This window comes from Felis catus, chromosome B2, assembly GCF_018350175.1.
Source record: "Felis catus isolate Fca126 chromosome B2, F.catus_Fca126_mat1.0, whole genome shotgun sequence".
Classification (NCBI taxonomy): Eukaryota; Metazoa; Chordata; class Mammalia; order Carnivora; family Felidae; genus Felis; species Felis catus.
The window spans coordinates 134,610,030-134,624,889 of record NC_058372.1 but is presented as its reverse complement, the minus strand read 5'-3'; the positions used below and the strand labels follow the sequence as shown (position 1 = coordinate 134,624,889).

The following is a 14,860-nucleotide window of genomic DNA, read 5'->3' as shown; positions in this document are numbered from 1 at the left end:
GGAGGGAGCCAGATGTGTAGGCTTAGAACACTAGCTTGGGCTGGAAACAAGTTTCAAGGTTGAATCTTTGCTTTGTTTTAAGAGTATTTGTAACCATGAGTAAAAGAAAGTATATTTGAACAGTGATACATTTCCTATCAACTGAGGGGTTCTCAGATTTAATAAGAAACATACGCTTTATGTAGTATAAATAAAAACCCTAATGTATAAATTTGTTCATTGTCACTGCCTGTATTCACGAAACTATCAAATTGTTTCTTTTGAAGGCCACAGGATCTCAGAGGTGGAAGGTACCTTGGAGAGCATCTCTAACCTAAATTTAACTGTCACTTTCAGAGCATTCGTAACAAATTATCATCCAGCCTGCCCTTGACAATATACTGTGATAAAGTTTCCTATTTCCCAATGCAGTCTCTCCTCACTTGGACAGCTCTTATTGATGTAGCCTTATGGCAGGGTTTTAGTGTATGGATGGAATAGAAAACAATCCTGTAAAAAAAACAAGGTAAGAGTCATGTTATTGTGGGTTAATGAAACAATCATGTGATCCTACTGTGAGATAGCCAATCACCAATCAATTTACTGAATTTGCATCATGTTGGGGTGCTTTAGTATAAGGTTTCACTAAATAAATTCATTTTCATATACTTAACTGAAACTTGGCTTTCGTTTGTCTTCCTGGGAGCCACAAAAAAATGTAATCTTTCATCAGATATTCAGGTATTCAGAACTACATACCCTAGCTTGTTGGGGTAAACTTTTTTAATCTCTTCAATGGTTTCTAATGGGCAAAGCATTTCTTCCCGGTATTTCTTGTCCTTGGCTAAATCCTAACCCTTCCAAACTCCTTTTTGATGTCATATTCTCAAGAAAGCCTTCCCTGGCCTCAGACAAAAATCATACTCTGCTTTAAGAGCCTGTGCTGTGCTTGCAGCTGTATTAGCAGCCAGTGTCTATTGGACCACGTGCTCGAGAACAGGGCATGTTGTATTAACAGCGTTTAATACAATGTCTGATCCATGGCAAACACGGAATCGGTGCAGAGTGAGCTGAACTAACCTCACAATCGTGTTTTCCTTTGGAAAAAATACTTCCATTTGCCAAAGACCATCATTAAAGTGTGACTTGCAAAATGAACACTTTCCCAGGTGGTGTCTGCCTTGCTCAGAGTCCGACAGAAATCTTAACCATCCTGGTTCTTGGTACAATATTCCTTTGTAATGCTGTCTTAGCTTATTTTCACTATTCTGACGTTTGTTCAGTTAGACTGCTGACTAGTTGAACTTAAACCGTTAGCCTTTTTTACACGTCTATTATACTGTGCTTCCCCTATTCTTGAATTAATGTCGATGACTTTGAGCCTTACTAGAGGTCAATCCCTGTTCTACAAAGACAAATCTTATTTCCACAGAGGAAAGAACTAACAATCTCTTTTGAATGTTTTCAGCAGAAGCTGATGATTTCCAGAGTTGCTTGTAATGTTCTACAGTCTCCCCCATTGGTTAGGAGATAGGATAAATGTACTGAAGTGCATAGGCCTACTCCTTGAGTCCTCCCAATTATCAGTGACACGTGAATCATTGCTATTTGGCTACAGTTACTGAAATCTTTATAAGCCAACCTAATTTACTGACATTCAGCCCCATTTATTTATCTTGTTTCACAAAGTTGCTGTGGAGAAACATAGCTATCCCATCAAAAATGCTGCAAAGTTGAAAAATTCCTTTTCCTTTGTAACACTGCTATTTCATAGTATTGTGGAAACATCCTTTTAGTAATCCGTTCTAGAATCTTGTCCATGAAGAATACCAAGTTCATTAGCGTATAGTTCATATCAAGGCTTCATTTAAGCTTATGGTAACAATATGATACCTAGCCCAGACTAGCTACATGGTCTGAAGCAGTAGCAATGCTCTAGTTTTACAGGTAAGAAACCTGGGGATGTCTGAAGCAAGTATCCAAACTATTGACAAGCAAGTATTCAAACTATTTCATCAGTATCTTCTGAACCACCATGTTAAGTGGCAATGTACAAAACTACCAGCTACACTATCTTAGCATCAAAACAATTCCAACATTTTGCTGTATTAGGTGTACAAGGAGTGAAAAAACCACAGGGTGGGGGTGAGCAGGGAGAAGTAGAATGACTAAACTACAGCTGATTAGGTAAAAATTTTTAATTAAAAGTAAACTTATGTTCGGGACTCCTGGGTGGCTCAATCAGTTAAGCATCTGACTTGAGCTCAGGTCATGATCTCATGGTTTGTGGGTTCAAGCCCTGCATAAGGCTCTCTGCTGTCTGTGCAGAGCTCACTTCAGATCCTCTCATACTCTCTCTCTGCCCCTCCCCTGCTTGCACTCTCAAAAATAAACATTTAAAAAATTATTTAAATAAAGTAAAAAAGATAAACTAATGTTCAGTTCTAAACTGTCATAACTAGACTTTGGGGGTCAGTAGCTGACAACAGACTAGCCTAACACAGACATCAGAAATGCATCAGCTGTTCAAGCCCCATGTGGGACTGTGCTAACAGCTCAGAGCCTGGAGCCTGCTTCAGATTCTGTCTCCCTCTTTCTCCCCCTCCCCCAGTTGTGCTCTGTCTCTCTCCCTCTCTCAAAAATGAATACACGTGGAAAAAAGTAGAAATGCATTAGCTGTCAAAAAATTTTTGTGCAGGCCACGGACATAAGCTAAACTGTAATTAATACTAAACTGGTGGGGTGCCTGGGTGGCTCAGTTGGTTAAGCGTCCCACTTCAACTCAGGTCGTGAACTCACAGTTCATGGGTTTGAGCCCCACGTCGGGCTCTGTGCTGACAGCTCAGAGCCTGGAGCCTGCTTCGGATTCTGTGCCTCCCTCTCTCTCTACCCCTCCCCTACTCATGCTCTGTCCCTCTCAAAAATAAATAAACACAAAAGAAATTTTTTTAACTGTAAAATAATAGCTGCAATTCGTAAAAACACAGATTTTACACCTTCATAGTACAGAATGAATGAACTTAAATTTTAAAATTTCTTAGCAAGAGATGTCCTACAAGCAAGGATACTCCAGCAGCAATAAGCACACAGAGAACCCAGATTTGGTTTCTAATACCATTCTCCAGTTGTAGGAGCAAGGACTCCTTGGAGGGACAGGAATCTATAAGGTAGCTTAAAACATCTTGTACTGTCAGAAAGTAAGGAAATTCTGGGGCACCTGTTGGCTCAGTCAGTTGAGCATCAAATTCTTGATTTCCACCCAGTCATGATCCCACAGCTGTGGGATCTGGCCTTGAGTCAAGCTCCGTGCTGAGCATGGAGCCCGCTTAGGATTCTCTCTCTTCTCTCTACCCCTCCCCAGCTCATGCTCTCTCTGTCTCTCTCAAAATAAATAAATTTTTTTTTTCAAGTAAGGAAGTTCTTTTAAGAAACACTTGTAAAAGCCTGTAATGATGGCAGAAGGAGGGTATGTCAAAGGGACATAGAAGCCAATTCAACCGGAAGAGCTCCCAATAGCCAAAGCTGGAACAATTTGATCAACAAAATAAATAAATAAAATACTCAAACCATAAAATAAGTATTCATGACTCCATATTGACATGAATGTTTTAAAAAAATGAGTGAAGAGACCAATCTTCTCAGACTTCAAACTAATTTATGTGGATTCTCTGCTGGGAAAGAAGTAGAATGCAATTCTCCATCTCTTGAGTGTGGGCAGCTCATAGTCTAGAGCCTTCCCCTAAGACTGAGTTTCCGGGAGGGCTTATGCCCTCAGGGCCACATTGCTCTTTAGATTTCTTCCTTGTTTGCTGCCCCTGATCCTGCAATCACCCAAGCATGAAAATTGGCCCTTACCTCTGTTGATGAAAACAAAGTGAAACCTCAAATCCTCATTTCTATGAAGCATTGAGAAGTCCAGTAGGCTGTAGCTAGACCAAGGGTTTTTCATCACAATACAAAGCCCTTCAAATGAATGGTAGGTATTGCCATTCAGAGACTTGCCACAGCCTTAGTATTTCCCTGCTTTTTCACCTCCACCCCCACCTTTCAGCCGTTTTTTTCATCTTGTGGATTGCTGCTTCTTTCCTAATCATCTCTTCTCTCCTTTCCCTCCTCTTCTCTCCCCACTACTTCACTGGAATTAAATCTCCTAGTCCCAGATAGAGCACTTCACTGAGCTCCTTGAATTATCTAGGAAACTTCCCCAAAACAGTAGTTTATGGAGATACTCGCCTTTAGGCTTACAACTGAAGAGCTTTTGGGCACCTGGGTGGACCAGTCAGTTAAACATCCGACTTCAGGTCAGGTCGTGATCTCACAGTTTGTGGGGTCAGGCCCTGTGTTGCACTCTGTGCTGATAGCTCAGAGTTTGGAACCTGCTTTGGATTCTGTCTGTCCCTCTCTCGGCCTCTCCCTCGCTTGTGCACGCTCTTTCTCAAAAATAAATAAGCTTTTTTTTTTTTTTTTTAATTGAAGAGCTTAAGTGAAGAAGTTCCCTGGATGAGTGACAAAGGTGACAAGATTTGGGAGGCAGTATGCTTTTTCAGATATATAATCCTGAAAAGGACAAGAAGTCCTGTGAACATATGAGATTCATTTAAATTTTTAATGTTTACTTTTTGAGAGACAGAGCATGAGCAGGGGAGGAGCAGGCAGAGAGGGAGACAGAATCCAAAGCAGGCTCCAGGCTCCGAGCTGTCAGCATAGAGCCCAAGTGGGGCTCAAACTCACAAACTATGAGATCATGACCTGAGACAAAGTCAGACACTTAACTGACTGAGCCCCCCAGGTACCCCAACATTCATGGAAGTTTGAGGTTGAAAGGATCCCCAAAGCTTACTTAGTCCTGCAGGTGAAGAAAGTAAGACCTAGGGCTATTATGTGACCCACTTTGGGTCATGCCCTGTATCTTTTACAAACTCTGTGCTTGTAGATTTTTTTTTTAAAGATTATTTATTTTGAAAGAAAGAGCATGTGCACGCAAGCAGGGGAGGGGCAGAGAGAGAGAGAGAGAATCCCAAACTCAAGCATGTGGGGCTCAAACCACGGACCATGAGATCACAGCCTGAGCTGAAATCAAGAGTTGGATGCTTAATCCAGGTGCCCCAAGTGCTTGTAAAGTGCTCTTAGAATGGAATCTTTTCCTTTTTTTTTTTTTTTTTTTTTTTTTTTAGTTTATTTGTTTTGAGAGAAAGAGAGAGAGCACGAGTGTGAGCAGAGGAGGGGCAGAGAGAGAATCCCAAGTCAGCTCGGAGCTGTCAGCACAGTCTGAACCTGGGCTGGATCTCACCAACCCCTGAGTCTGACACTTAACCAACTGAGTCACCAAGTTGCCCTGGAATCTTTTCTTTTCCTTTTTTTTTTTTTTTTTAAATTAATGTTTCTACTTATATTTGAAGGAGAGAGAGAGACAGAGTATGAGTGCAGGAGGAACAGAGAGAGAGGGAGACACAGAATCCGAAGCAGGCTCCAGGCTCTAAGCTGTCAGCACAGAGCCTGGTGCGGGGCTCGAACCCAGGAACTGTGAGATCATGACCTGAGGGGAAATCAGACGCCTAACCGACTGAGCCACCAGGCGCCCCTGGAATCCTTTCTTTTAACATTAGTTTTCACATTTGACCTTTAGGATACAGTGGCCAGTAACTAATTTAACATCAGAAAAATAAGTCTTTAATCCTAAAACAATTTTAATAGTTTCTAGTAGAAAAATGAAAGATGTTGAGGGATGCCTGCCGGGATCAGTCAGTGGAGTCGGCAACTCTTCCAGGGTTGTGAGTGTCAGGCCCATATCGGGTGTAGAGATTACTTCAAAAATAAGATCTTAGATGTTTGCAAATATTAACCATATATTTTCTAGAGGCAGATTTGACAAAAGCACTCTTTACAAAGGGTAGATGGTACCTTGAGACATCACAAACCCAATGATCTCATCCCAAATTTCCAATTCAACAAGAAATAAAAACCCCTTCTCGCAGTCACGTCATCCCAATCTTAACAATAATGACTTTTCTCATCCCCTGATTCGGTTGACAGGTTAAAAATCTCCAAACTCTGTTACTCTGCCCTGGGTTCAACAATATATTAATCTGATTCAGCAAATACTTAAACACGGACTTACTCGGGGAAAGAAAGAGTGCTAAGCAAAAATCAATCTATTTCAAAGCCTCTAGAAATCCCAATCCCTAGTGCCCACCCACAGCGAGGTTTCAGGGCAACTCATTGCTGCTTCCTTCTGAGAATTAAACTTCTGGAGATGCGCGTCTTGATTCTGGATCCGTGCACAGCAAGAGCTCAACTGGAAAAGAGAGACTGAAATAAATGAGCGGACTTGGGAGAGGACAAGCCTGATCCCACGAGCCAGGGAGAGTCACCGGGCCAGCGCCAGGCGGGGGCGACGCGGGGAGACGCTCGCCAGCACGCTGAAGAGAGGACGACCGGCGGAGGGCGGGAGGCCGCAGGCGGCGCGCTGGCTGCTGGCGGCGGGGCGGACTGAAGCCCCCAGTCCTCGGCCCCCGCGCAAGCGACGCCGGGAAATGCCCACATCCGGGAAACCTGCGGCGGAGTGCGGCGGCGGCGACACCACCGAGTGGAAGGCAAAATGGCGGCGGCGGCGGTGGACTGGTGCTGAGGGGAGAGCCAGGTCCCCGCGACCCCCGCGACGGGCCGCGCTGGCCCGAGGCAGCCCCCCGGCGTCTGTCCCCGCCCTGCACCACCAGGGATATTTGGGGTCCCTGGGACGGGCTCCGGCCGCCTGGGCGCCAGCCCTCGGGCCCGTGGCCGCTGTCCAGGAGCCTCGCTTTCCCCTGCAGGTAGGTCTGGGGCTGGCGTAGCGGGTGGGGCGCCCTCCTTCCTCCCGAGCCCGAGTTGGCGGGGCGGTGGCCGCCGGGGCCCACGCCCAGTCCTGCTGGCGGGGGTCCAGGGGCCGCTGCGGACGAGCGGGCCGGCCCGGCCCGGTGCGGGCCTGACTTGGCTGGTTGCATGGACCCGAGCTGAGCCCTGCCCTGGGGAAGCGAGGGTTGGCCGCGCCCGGGGCTGGCGGAAGAGCCGCAGGCACTGCGGCCTTGGAAGTGCAGGTTAGGTTGGGGAGAGCCTGATTTGCTGGAGGCCTTAGGCGGACTGTCTCCCACTCCCCCCCCCCCCCCCATCCCCAGCCCGGACTGGTCAGTGTTTAGGAAGGAAGGAAAGTGAAAGGTGGTTCTGAAACAAAATTGCAGTGGAAGAGCTGCGGTTCTTTGCATCCCAGAGGGACTCGATCCTGGATATACCTTGAAGAAAGCCCGGGAATTTCTGTCTCCAGTCCACTGTAATGTTAGCTTGCTGTTCGTAGTTGGAAGGGGTAGGAGGGATGGAGAGATCTTTATGGAGTAGGAATGTGTGCATAAATAAAACGAAGGAAAGAAAATGCAAGGAACGCTATTTGTTGTAACTTCAAAAAGAACTTGGAGCGCAAAGAATGGCTCTCAGGTGATTTGAATTAACCCCTTTCTCTGACTTTGCCAGTTGAAAGTTTTCCAGGGGGTCAGAGTTTAATGTTTGTCGACCCATATGGTAATATAACTAAAAATATATATTATTTTGTAGATGTTATTCCTAAAGCCGGTGAGACATAAGTAAACAAATACAGTCTCACACGCAACCACGGTGTCATTCACTCGGAATCGTGAAGCTTGTCAGGCCTTTATGGATTATTTATTTAAGATTAAAATTCTTTACCAGATTTCCTTCATGAGGAAGAAAAGGCAGGACATTATAATTGGAATGAATGTTCTCTGCTAAGATAGTTACATTTGTGATTTAAGTAAGGTTATTTCTTTCCTTTAATAAGCTGATAGGTAAAATGAGCTAGTTGATTCCCTGAGGCAGTGGAGGAATTTGACTGATTTCACACTAAAAGAAGTAGCATTGTGTTCCTCTGATCAGCTGCTACTGCAAGAAACTAGATCAAGGCCCTAGCTGGGGAAGGCGCATTCTTTCTATGCCTGACTATTCATTGACTATCCCCTGCCACTTTCCAAAAGCAAATAAAACATGCTTTTACTTTTTTTTTTTTTTTTGTATGATCTGTGTTTTCTTCTGTAGGTTGCGTTTTTGTTTTTAATGCTAGTCCTTGTTATTCTATATAAACACAGCCTTGGAACAGATCCAACTATGGTTATTTAGTTTTCATTCTAGATGTTGTATTTAGATTAGTGGCTTTTTGTAGACCATAAAGTTATGTAGTCATTGAACAACACTTTTATCAAGTAGAAATGGCAGTCATTTTTCAGCATAAGATAAAATATAGTGATAGTTTTCACTTTTGATCAGCTAATTTATAGAATGCAAAGTGAAGAAAATGTCTTCAGTATAAGAGAATCTTAAATATTGCTGTCTAAACAACTGAGACTATATGCTGCTAAGAAAGAAAGAGTACATATTACTGTTGCTATTGTCAGAACTGACTCTGTCAAAGCATTGAGACAGGCCATCTTTTTTATAAACCTAATTCAACGCAAGGTAACACTTTGAAATCTTATTATGTAATGGTACCTGGTTTTTCCCTAAGTTGGACAAAATATCAACAATATTTGTTTGGGTTTGCTGACATTTAGATGAAGATCTAAAGTTTCAAAGAAATGGAGGTTTTGTCTGTTCACTCTAGCTGATTTAAATGTTCCTTAAAAGAATGAGTGAGTCATGATCCCTGCCCTTAGGAAACTCAAGATGCAGGTTCTGATGAAAAGAGCTCTGAGACAGTTCAGGATGTGTGGATTCCATTTCTAGCGTGACCTCCAGCTGGCTGCATGAACTTGGGCCAGTTTATCTCTCTGGGTGCATTTCCTTACCTGGAGTATATATGTTGAGATATATATTTTTATATATATTGTATTTTATTCTGTGTGATATTCTCTGTGAATCTGTGATCTAATAGGAAAAATAAGACAAGTACAGGACTAGGACAAAAACATGTTTTATTTGACCATGCAAAGTTCAGAGAAGGATAAGAAATAGGCAGTTTAATGAAATCTTTGTGAAGAAGTCATTTGGTACCTTAAAGGTTGGGTATAATTTCAACAAGAAGAAATATGGCAGGGGCTCTCCCAAGAAGAATAAACAGTGTAAGGACGGACATGAAAGTAGAAAAGCACAGGGGACAAATTACCTGCTCTCAGGTAATTTGGCTTGTTTAGAGTATGATATGCTGGGGAGAGTCTAGGTAAGACAGTGGAAAGAGAGAGGATAACTGACATTTATTGAGTTGGGAATTTATTCTAAACATTTAACATGCACAGTTGACCCTTGAACAATACAGATTTGAAGTATGTGGGTCCACTTACACACAGATTTTTTTTCAACAAACTATATTGGAAAACTTTTTGGAGATTTGCAACAATTTGAAAAAACTCACAGATGAACTTTATAACCTAGAAATACTGAAAAAAAACTAAGAAAAAGCTAGGTAAGAATACAGAGTATAATACTTATACAAAATAAGTGTTAATTGTGTTTACGTTATTAGGCATCTGGTCAACAGTAGGGTATTAGTAGTTAAGTTTGGGGGGAGTCAAAAGTTATATTCAGATTTTAGACTGCATAGGGCGTTGCTGCACCTAACCCCCTGTGTTGTTCAAGGGTCAACTGTATTAAACTGTATTTTGAGCATTACATAGTGCTCAAAATAATTCTATTAGGACCATTATTGCCCACATTTGAAGATGCAGAAACTGAGACATGGCTTGCCAAGATCACACAATTCGTGGTAGAACTGGGATTTGTACCCTGCAGTTTGACTCCAATTGTCTTTTTTTTCTTTCCTTTTTTTTTTTTTTTTTTTTTTTTAGAAAGAAAGTAGTAGAGTGGGAGTGGGGAGGGGCTGAGGGGGGCAGGGAGGGAGGGAGGGAGGGAGGGAGAGAGAGAGAGAGAGAGAGAGAGAGAGAGAGAGAGAGAGAGAGAATCCCAAGCAGGCTCCACACTCAGCACCAAGCTTGATGTAGAGCTTGATCCCAGGACTGTGGGATCACAACATGAGCTGAACTCGAGTCTGACACTCAACCCACTAAGCCTCCCAGGCACCCCTCCATTGCTTTTTAATCACTAAGTTAAAGGAATCATTGAAGTTCTGGAGTAAGGAATTGACATGATCAGAACTATTTATTAGAGAGATTAATCTGGCACCAGTGTAACATGAGTTAGTGGTAAGCTATTTTGCCTTGAAGAGTTCTTTTAAAAGTTCTCTTTACCAGGGCACCTGGGTAGCTCAGTCAGTTAAGTGTCCAACTCTTGATTTCAGCTCAGGTCATGATCTCACAGTGTGTGAGTTTGAGCTCCTCATTGGGCTTTGCACTATCAGAACTTGGGATTCTTGCTCTCTCCCTCTCTCTCTGCCCCTCCCTCACTCACACTGTCTTTTTCTCTCTCTCAAAATAAACTTAAAAAAATTCTCTTTACCAGGGGCGCTTGGGTGGCTCAGTCGGTTAAGCGTCCGACTTCGACTCAGGTCCTGATCTCATGGTTTGTGAGTTTGAGCCCTGCATCAGGCTCTGTGCTGACGGCTCAGAGCCTGGAGCCTGCTTCGGATTCTGTGTCTCCTTCTCTTTCTGCCCCTCCCCCAACTTGTGCTCTGTCTCTCTGTCTCTCAAAAATAAATAAACGTAAAAAAAAATTTTTTTTTTTTTAAATTCTCTTTACCGATTATTAATCTGAATTTTCACATTTGCTATTTGCAAAGATTACTAAGATTTGTTAATGCCAGTGTTGACCATACCTTGTTTGGAAGAATTGTGAATTAATATACCTTTGTGGAAGGCAATTTGACACTGTCAGGATTTTATTTTTTGGCATATCTTTTCCTTTATTTTTTTTCCTTTTTAAAAAATTTTATTTCAGGGGCGCCTGGGTGGCTCATTTGGTTAAGTGTCCAACTCTGGATTTTGGCTCAGGTCATGATTTCATGGTTAGTGGGTTCAAGCCCCTGCATCCAACTCTGTGCTGACAGTGCAGAGGCTGCTTGGGATTCTCTCTCTCCCTCTCTGCCCTTCCTCTACTCATGTGCGCGTGCATACGTGCTCTCTCTCCCTCTCTCAAATAAACTTAAAAAAATTTTAATTTTCAAGTCCAGTATCGTTAACATACGGTTTTATGTTATAGATATACAATATAGTGATTCAACAATGCCATACATCACCCAGTGCTCATCACAGCAAGTGCACTCCTTAATCCCCGTTGCTTGTTTTACCCACCTCCCCTCTGGTAACTATCAGTTTGTTTTCTATGGTTAAGAGTCTGTTTCTTGGTTTGTCTCACCCTTTTTTTGTTCCTTTTGCTTGTTTGTTTTAGTTTCTTAAATTCCACATATAAGTGAAATATGGTATTTGTCTTTCTCTGGTGGACTTATTTCACTTAGCATTATACTGTCTAGCTACATTCATGTCCTTTTAAATTCAAGATTTCATTCTTTTTTATGGCTGTATAATATTCCTGTGTGTGTGTATGTGTGTGTGTGTGTGTGTGTGCGCGTGTGTGCGCACACACACATATAAACCACATCTTTATCGATTCATCTATCGATGGACAGTTGATGGACACTTGGGCTGCTTCCAATTTGGCTATTGTAAATAATACTACTATAAACATAGGAGTGCATGTATCCCTTTGAATTAGTGTTTTTATATTTCTGAGGTAAATACCCAGTGGTGCATTTACTTGATCTAAGGGTAGTTCTATTTTTAACTTTTTGAGGAACTGTTCTCTAGAGTAGCTGCACCAGTTTGCATTCCCACCAACAGTGCAAGAGGGTTCCTTTTTCTCCACATCCTTGCCAACACTTGTTGTTAATTATATTTTTGGTTTTAGTATTTATGTATGTATGTATGTATGTATGTATTTATTTATGAGAGTGTGTGTGGAGGAAGGACAGAGGGAGGAGAAAATCTTAAGCAGGCTCCATGCCCAGTGCAGAGCCCAACTTGGGGCTTGATCTCACAAATGTGAGATCGTGACCTGAGCTGAAAGCAAGAGTTGGACACTTAGCCAACTGAGGCACCCAGGCACCCCCAAATGTCAGGATTTTAAATACCTGCATCCCTTGAAGATATGTGGGTTTAGTTCCCAAACCACTACAATAAAACAAATATTGCAGTAAAATGAGCTACATGAACTTTTTGGTTTTCCAGTACATATAAATCATGTTTATGCTATATTGTAGTCTACTGATAATGCAGTAGCATTATGTCTGCAAAGACAATGTACATACCTTAATTTAAAAATACATTATTGCTATGGGGGGTGGGAGGGAGGGGAGGGTGGGTGATGGGTATTGAGGAGGGCACCTGTTGGGATGAGCACTGGGTGTTGTATGGAAACCAATTTGACAATAAATTTCGTATATTAAAAAAAAATACATTATTGCTAAAAAGGGCTGACCATCATCTGAGCTTTTAGCAAGTCCTAATCTTTCTGCTGGTGGAAGGTCTTACCTTGATGTTGATGGCTGCTGACCAGGGTAGCAGTTGCTGAAGGTTGGGGTGGCTGTGGCAATTTCTTACAATAAGAAAATAGTGAAGTTTGCTGTACCAATGGGCTCTTCCTTTCATAAACAATTTCTCTGTAGCATGTGAAGCTGTTTGATAGCACTTTATCCATTGTAGAACTTCTTTCAGTAGTGGAGCCAATCCTCAAAGCTTGCCACTGCTTTCTCAACTAAGAAACTCAGTTTCTAAATCCTTTCTTGTTATTTCAGTAATCTTCCTGGCATTTTTACCAGCAGTAGATTCCATCTCAAGAAACTATTTTCCTTGCTTATCCATAAGAAGCCACCCCTTATCCATTAAAGTTTTATCATGAGATTGTAGCCATTCAGTCACATCTTCAGGCTTCACTTTTTTTTTTTTTTTTTAAGTTTATTTGGGGGCGGGGGGCGGAGAGAGAACATGGGGGAGGGGCAGAGAGAGAATCCCAAGCAGGCTCTAGCACTGCCCACGCAGAGCCCAATCCAACATGGGGCTCAAACCCATGAACCGTGAGCTCATGACCTGAGTTGAAAACCAGGAGTCAGATGCTCAACTGACTGAGCCACCCTTGTGCCCCTTCAGTCTCCTCTTCTAATTCTAGTTCTCTTGCTATTTCCACCACATCTATAGTTAACTTCCTCCACTGAAGTCTTGAACCTCTCAAAATCATCCCTAAGTGTTGGAATCAACTTCTTCCATACTCCTGTTAAGGTTGTTATTTTGAGCTCTTTACGTGAATCATGAATGTTCTTAATGACATCTAGAATGGTAAATCATTTCCAGAAGGTTTTCAATGTATTTTGTCTGGATCTGTCAGAGGAATCACTGTTTGTGGCAGCTATAGCCTTACTTGAAAGTTGAAATGACTCCTTGACCACGGGCTGCAGAATGGATGTTGTGTTAGCAGGCACAAAAATAAGATAAATCTCATTGTACGTCTCCATCGGAGCTCTTGGGTGACCAGATACATTGTCAGTGTACAGTAATATTTTGAAAGGAATCTTTTTTTCTGAGCAGTAGGTCTCAGCAATGGGCTTAAAACATTCAGTAAACCATATTGTAAACAGATGTTCTGTCATCAGGGCTTTGTTTTTCCATTTATAGAGCAGGGGCAGAGTAGATTTAGCATAATTAAGGGCCCTAGGACTTTTGGAATGGTAAATGAACATTGGCCTCACCTTAAAGTCACCAGCTGCATTGGCCTCTAACAAGACAGTCAGCCTGTTTTTTGAACTTTGAAGCCAGGCATTGACTTCTCTCTAGCTATGAAAGGCCTAGATGGCATCTTCTTCCAGTAGAAAGTTGTTTCATCTCCAGGGCAAATCTGTTGTTCGGTGTAGCCACTTCGATTATCTTAGCTAGCTTCTCTGGATCACTTGATGCGCTTTCTACATCAGTACTTGCTGCCTTACCTTGCACTTTGATGTTATGGAGATGGCTTCTTTCCTTAAACGTCATGAACCTACCTCTGCTAGCTTCAAACTTTTCTTCTGCACCTTCCTTACCTCTCAGCCTTCACAGAATTGAAGACACTTCGGGCCTCGCTCTGGATTAGGCTTTGGCTTAAAATATTGTGACTGGTTTGGTCTGCTGTACAGACCACCAAAACTTTCTGCATATTCAGCAATAAGGGTATTTCGCTTTCTTATCATTCATGCAGTCACTGCAGTAGGACTTTTATTTATTTTTTTAATTTATTTTAAAGATTTTTGTTTTTAAGTAATCTCTATACCCAATGTGGGGCTTGAGCTTACAACCCTGAGATCAAGAGTCACATGCTTCTACCAACTGAGCCAGCCAGCTGCCCTTGGAGTAGCACTTTTCATTTCCTTTAAAAACTTTTTTTTTTGCGTTCACAACTTAGCTAACTGTTTGGTGCAAGAGGCCTGGCTTTTGGCCTGTCAGCTTTTGACATGACTTCCTCACTAAGCTTAATCATTTTTAGCATTTTTTTTTTAAGTTTATTTATTTGGGGAGAGAGCACAAGCAGTGGAGGGGCGGAGAGAGATAGAGAGGGAGAGCGAAAATTCCAAGAAGGCTCCAGGCTGTCAGCACAGAGCACAGTGTGGGGCTCAGGCTCACAAACCGTGAGATCATGACCTGAGCTGACGTTGGATGCTTAACCAACTGATCCATCCAGGCACCCTAGTCATTTTTAGCTTATGATTTAAAGCTAAATCCTTTCACTTGAACACTTAGAAGCCATTATAGGGTTATTAATTGGCCTGATATCAATATTGTTGTGTCTCAGGCAACAGGTATGCCTGAGGAGATGGGGGAATGGCTGGTCGGTGGAGCAGTCAGAACCCCTGCAACATTTGTCAAGTTTGCTGTCTTCTATGGGTGTGGTTCATGGTGCACTGAATCAATTACAGTAATAACATCAGAGATCA

At 42.4% G+C, this 14,860-nt stretch overlaps 2 protein-coding genes across 4 annotated transcripts in view; one reads left to right on the top strand and one right to left on the bottom strand.

Annotated features, from left to right (window-relative positions):
• Positions 1-5,805: 5,805 nt before the first annotated feature.
• Positions 5,806-13,925, bottom strand: LOC102899086 (translation initiation factor IF-2-like). The gene is made up of 4 exons (XM_045058667.1): positions 13,880-13,925; positions 12,435-12,498; positions 6,351-7,136; positions 5,806-6,274 (listed from the first exon to the last, which is right to left on the bottom strand). Exons 1-4 carry the CDS (start codon positions 13,923-13,925, stop codon positions 6,271-6,273), a joined length of 900 nt encoding a protein of 299 aa, XP_044914602.1. The 3' UTR covers positions 5,806-6,270.
• The window catches only part of LATS1 (large tumor suppressor kinase 1), a 52,651-nt gene continuing 44,444 nt past the window's right edge, over positions 6,654-14,860 (top strand). For all 3 annotated transcript variants that reach the window (XM_011282574.4, XM_019831381.3, XR_006598393.1), the window contains exon 1: positions 6,654-6,788. The gene's annotated coding sequence lies outside the window, so the exon portion shown is untranslated. The remainder of the gene's footprint in view (positions 6,789-14,860) is intronic.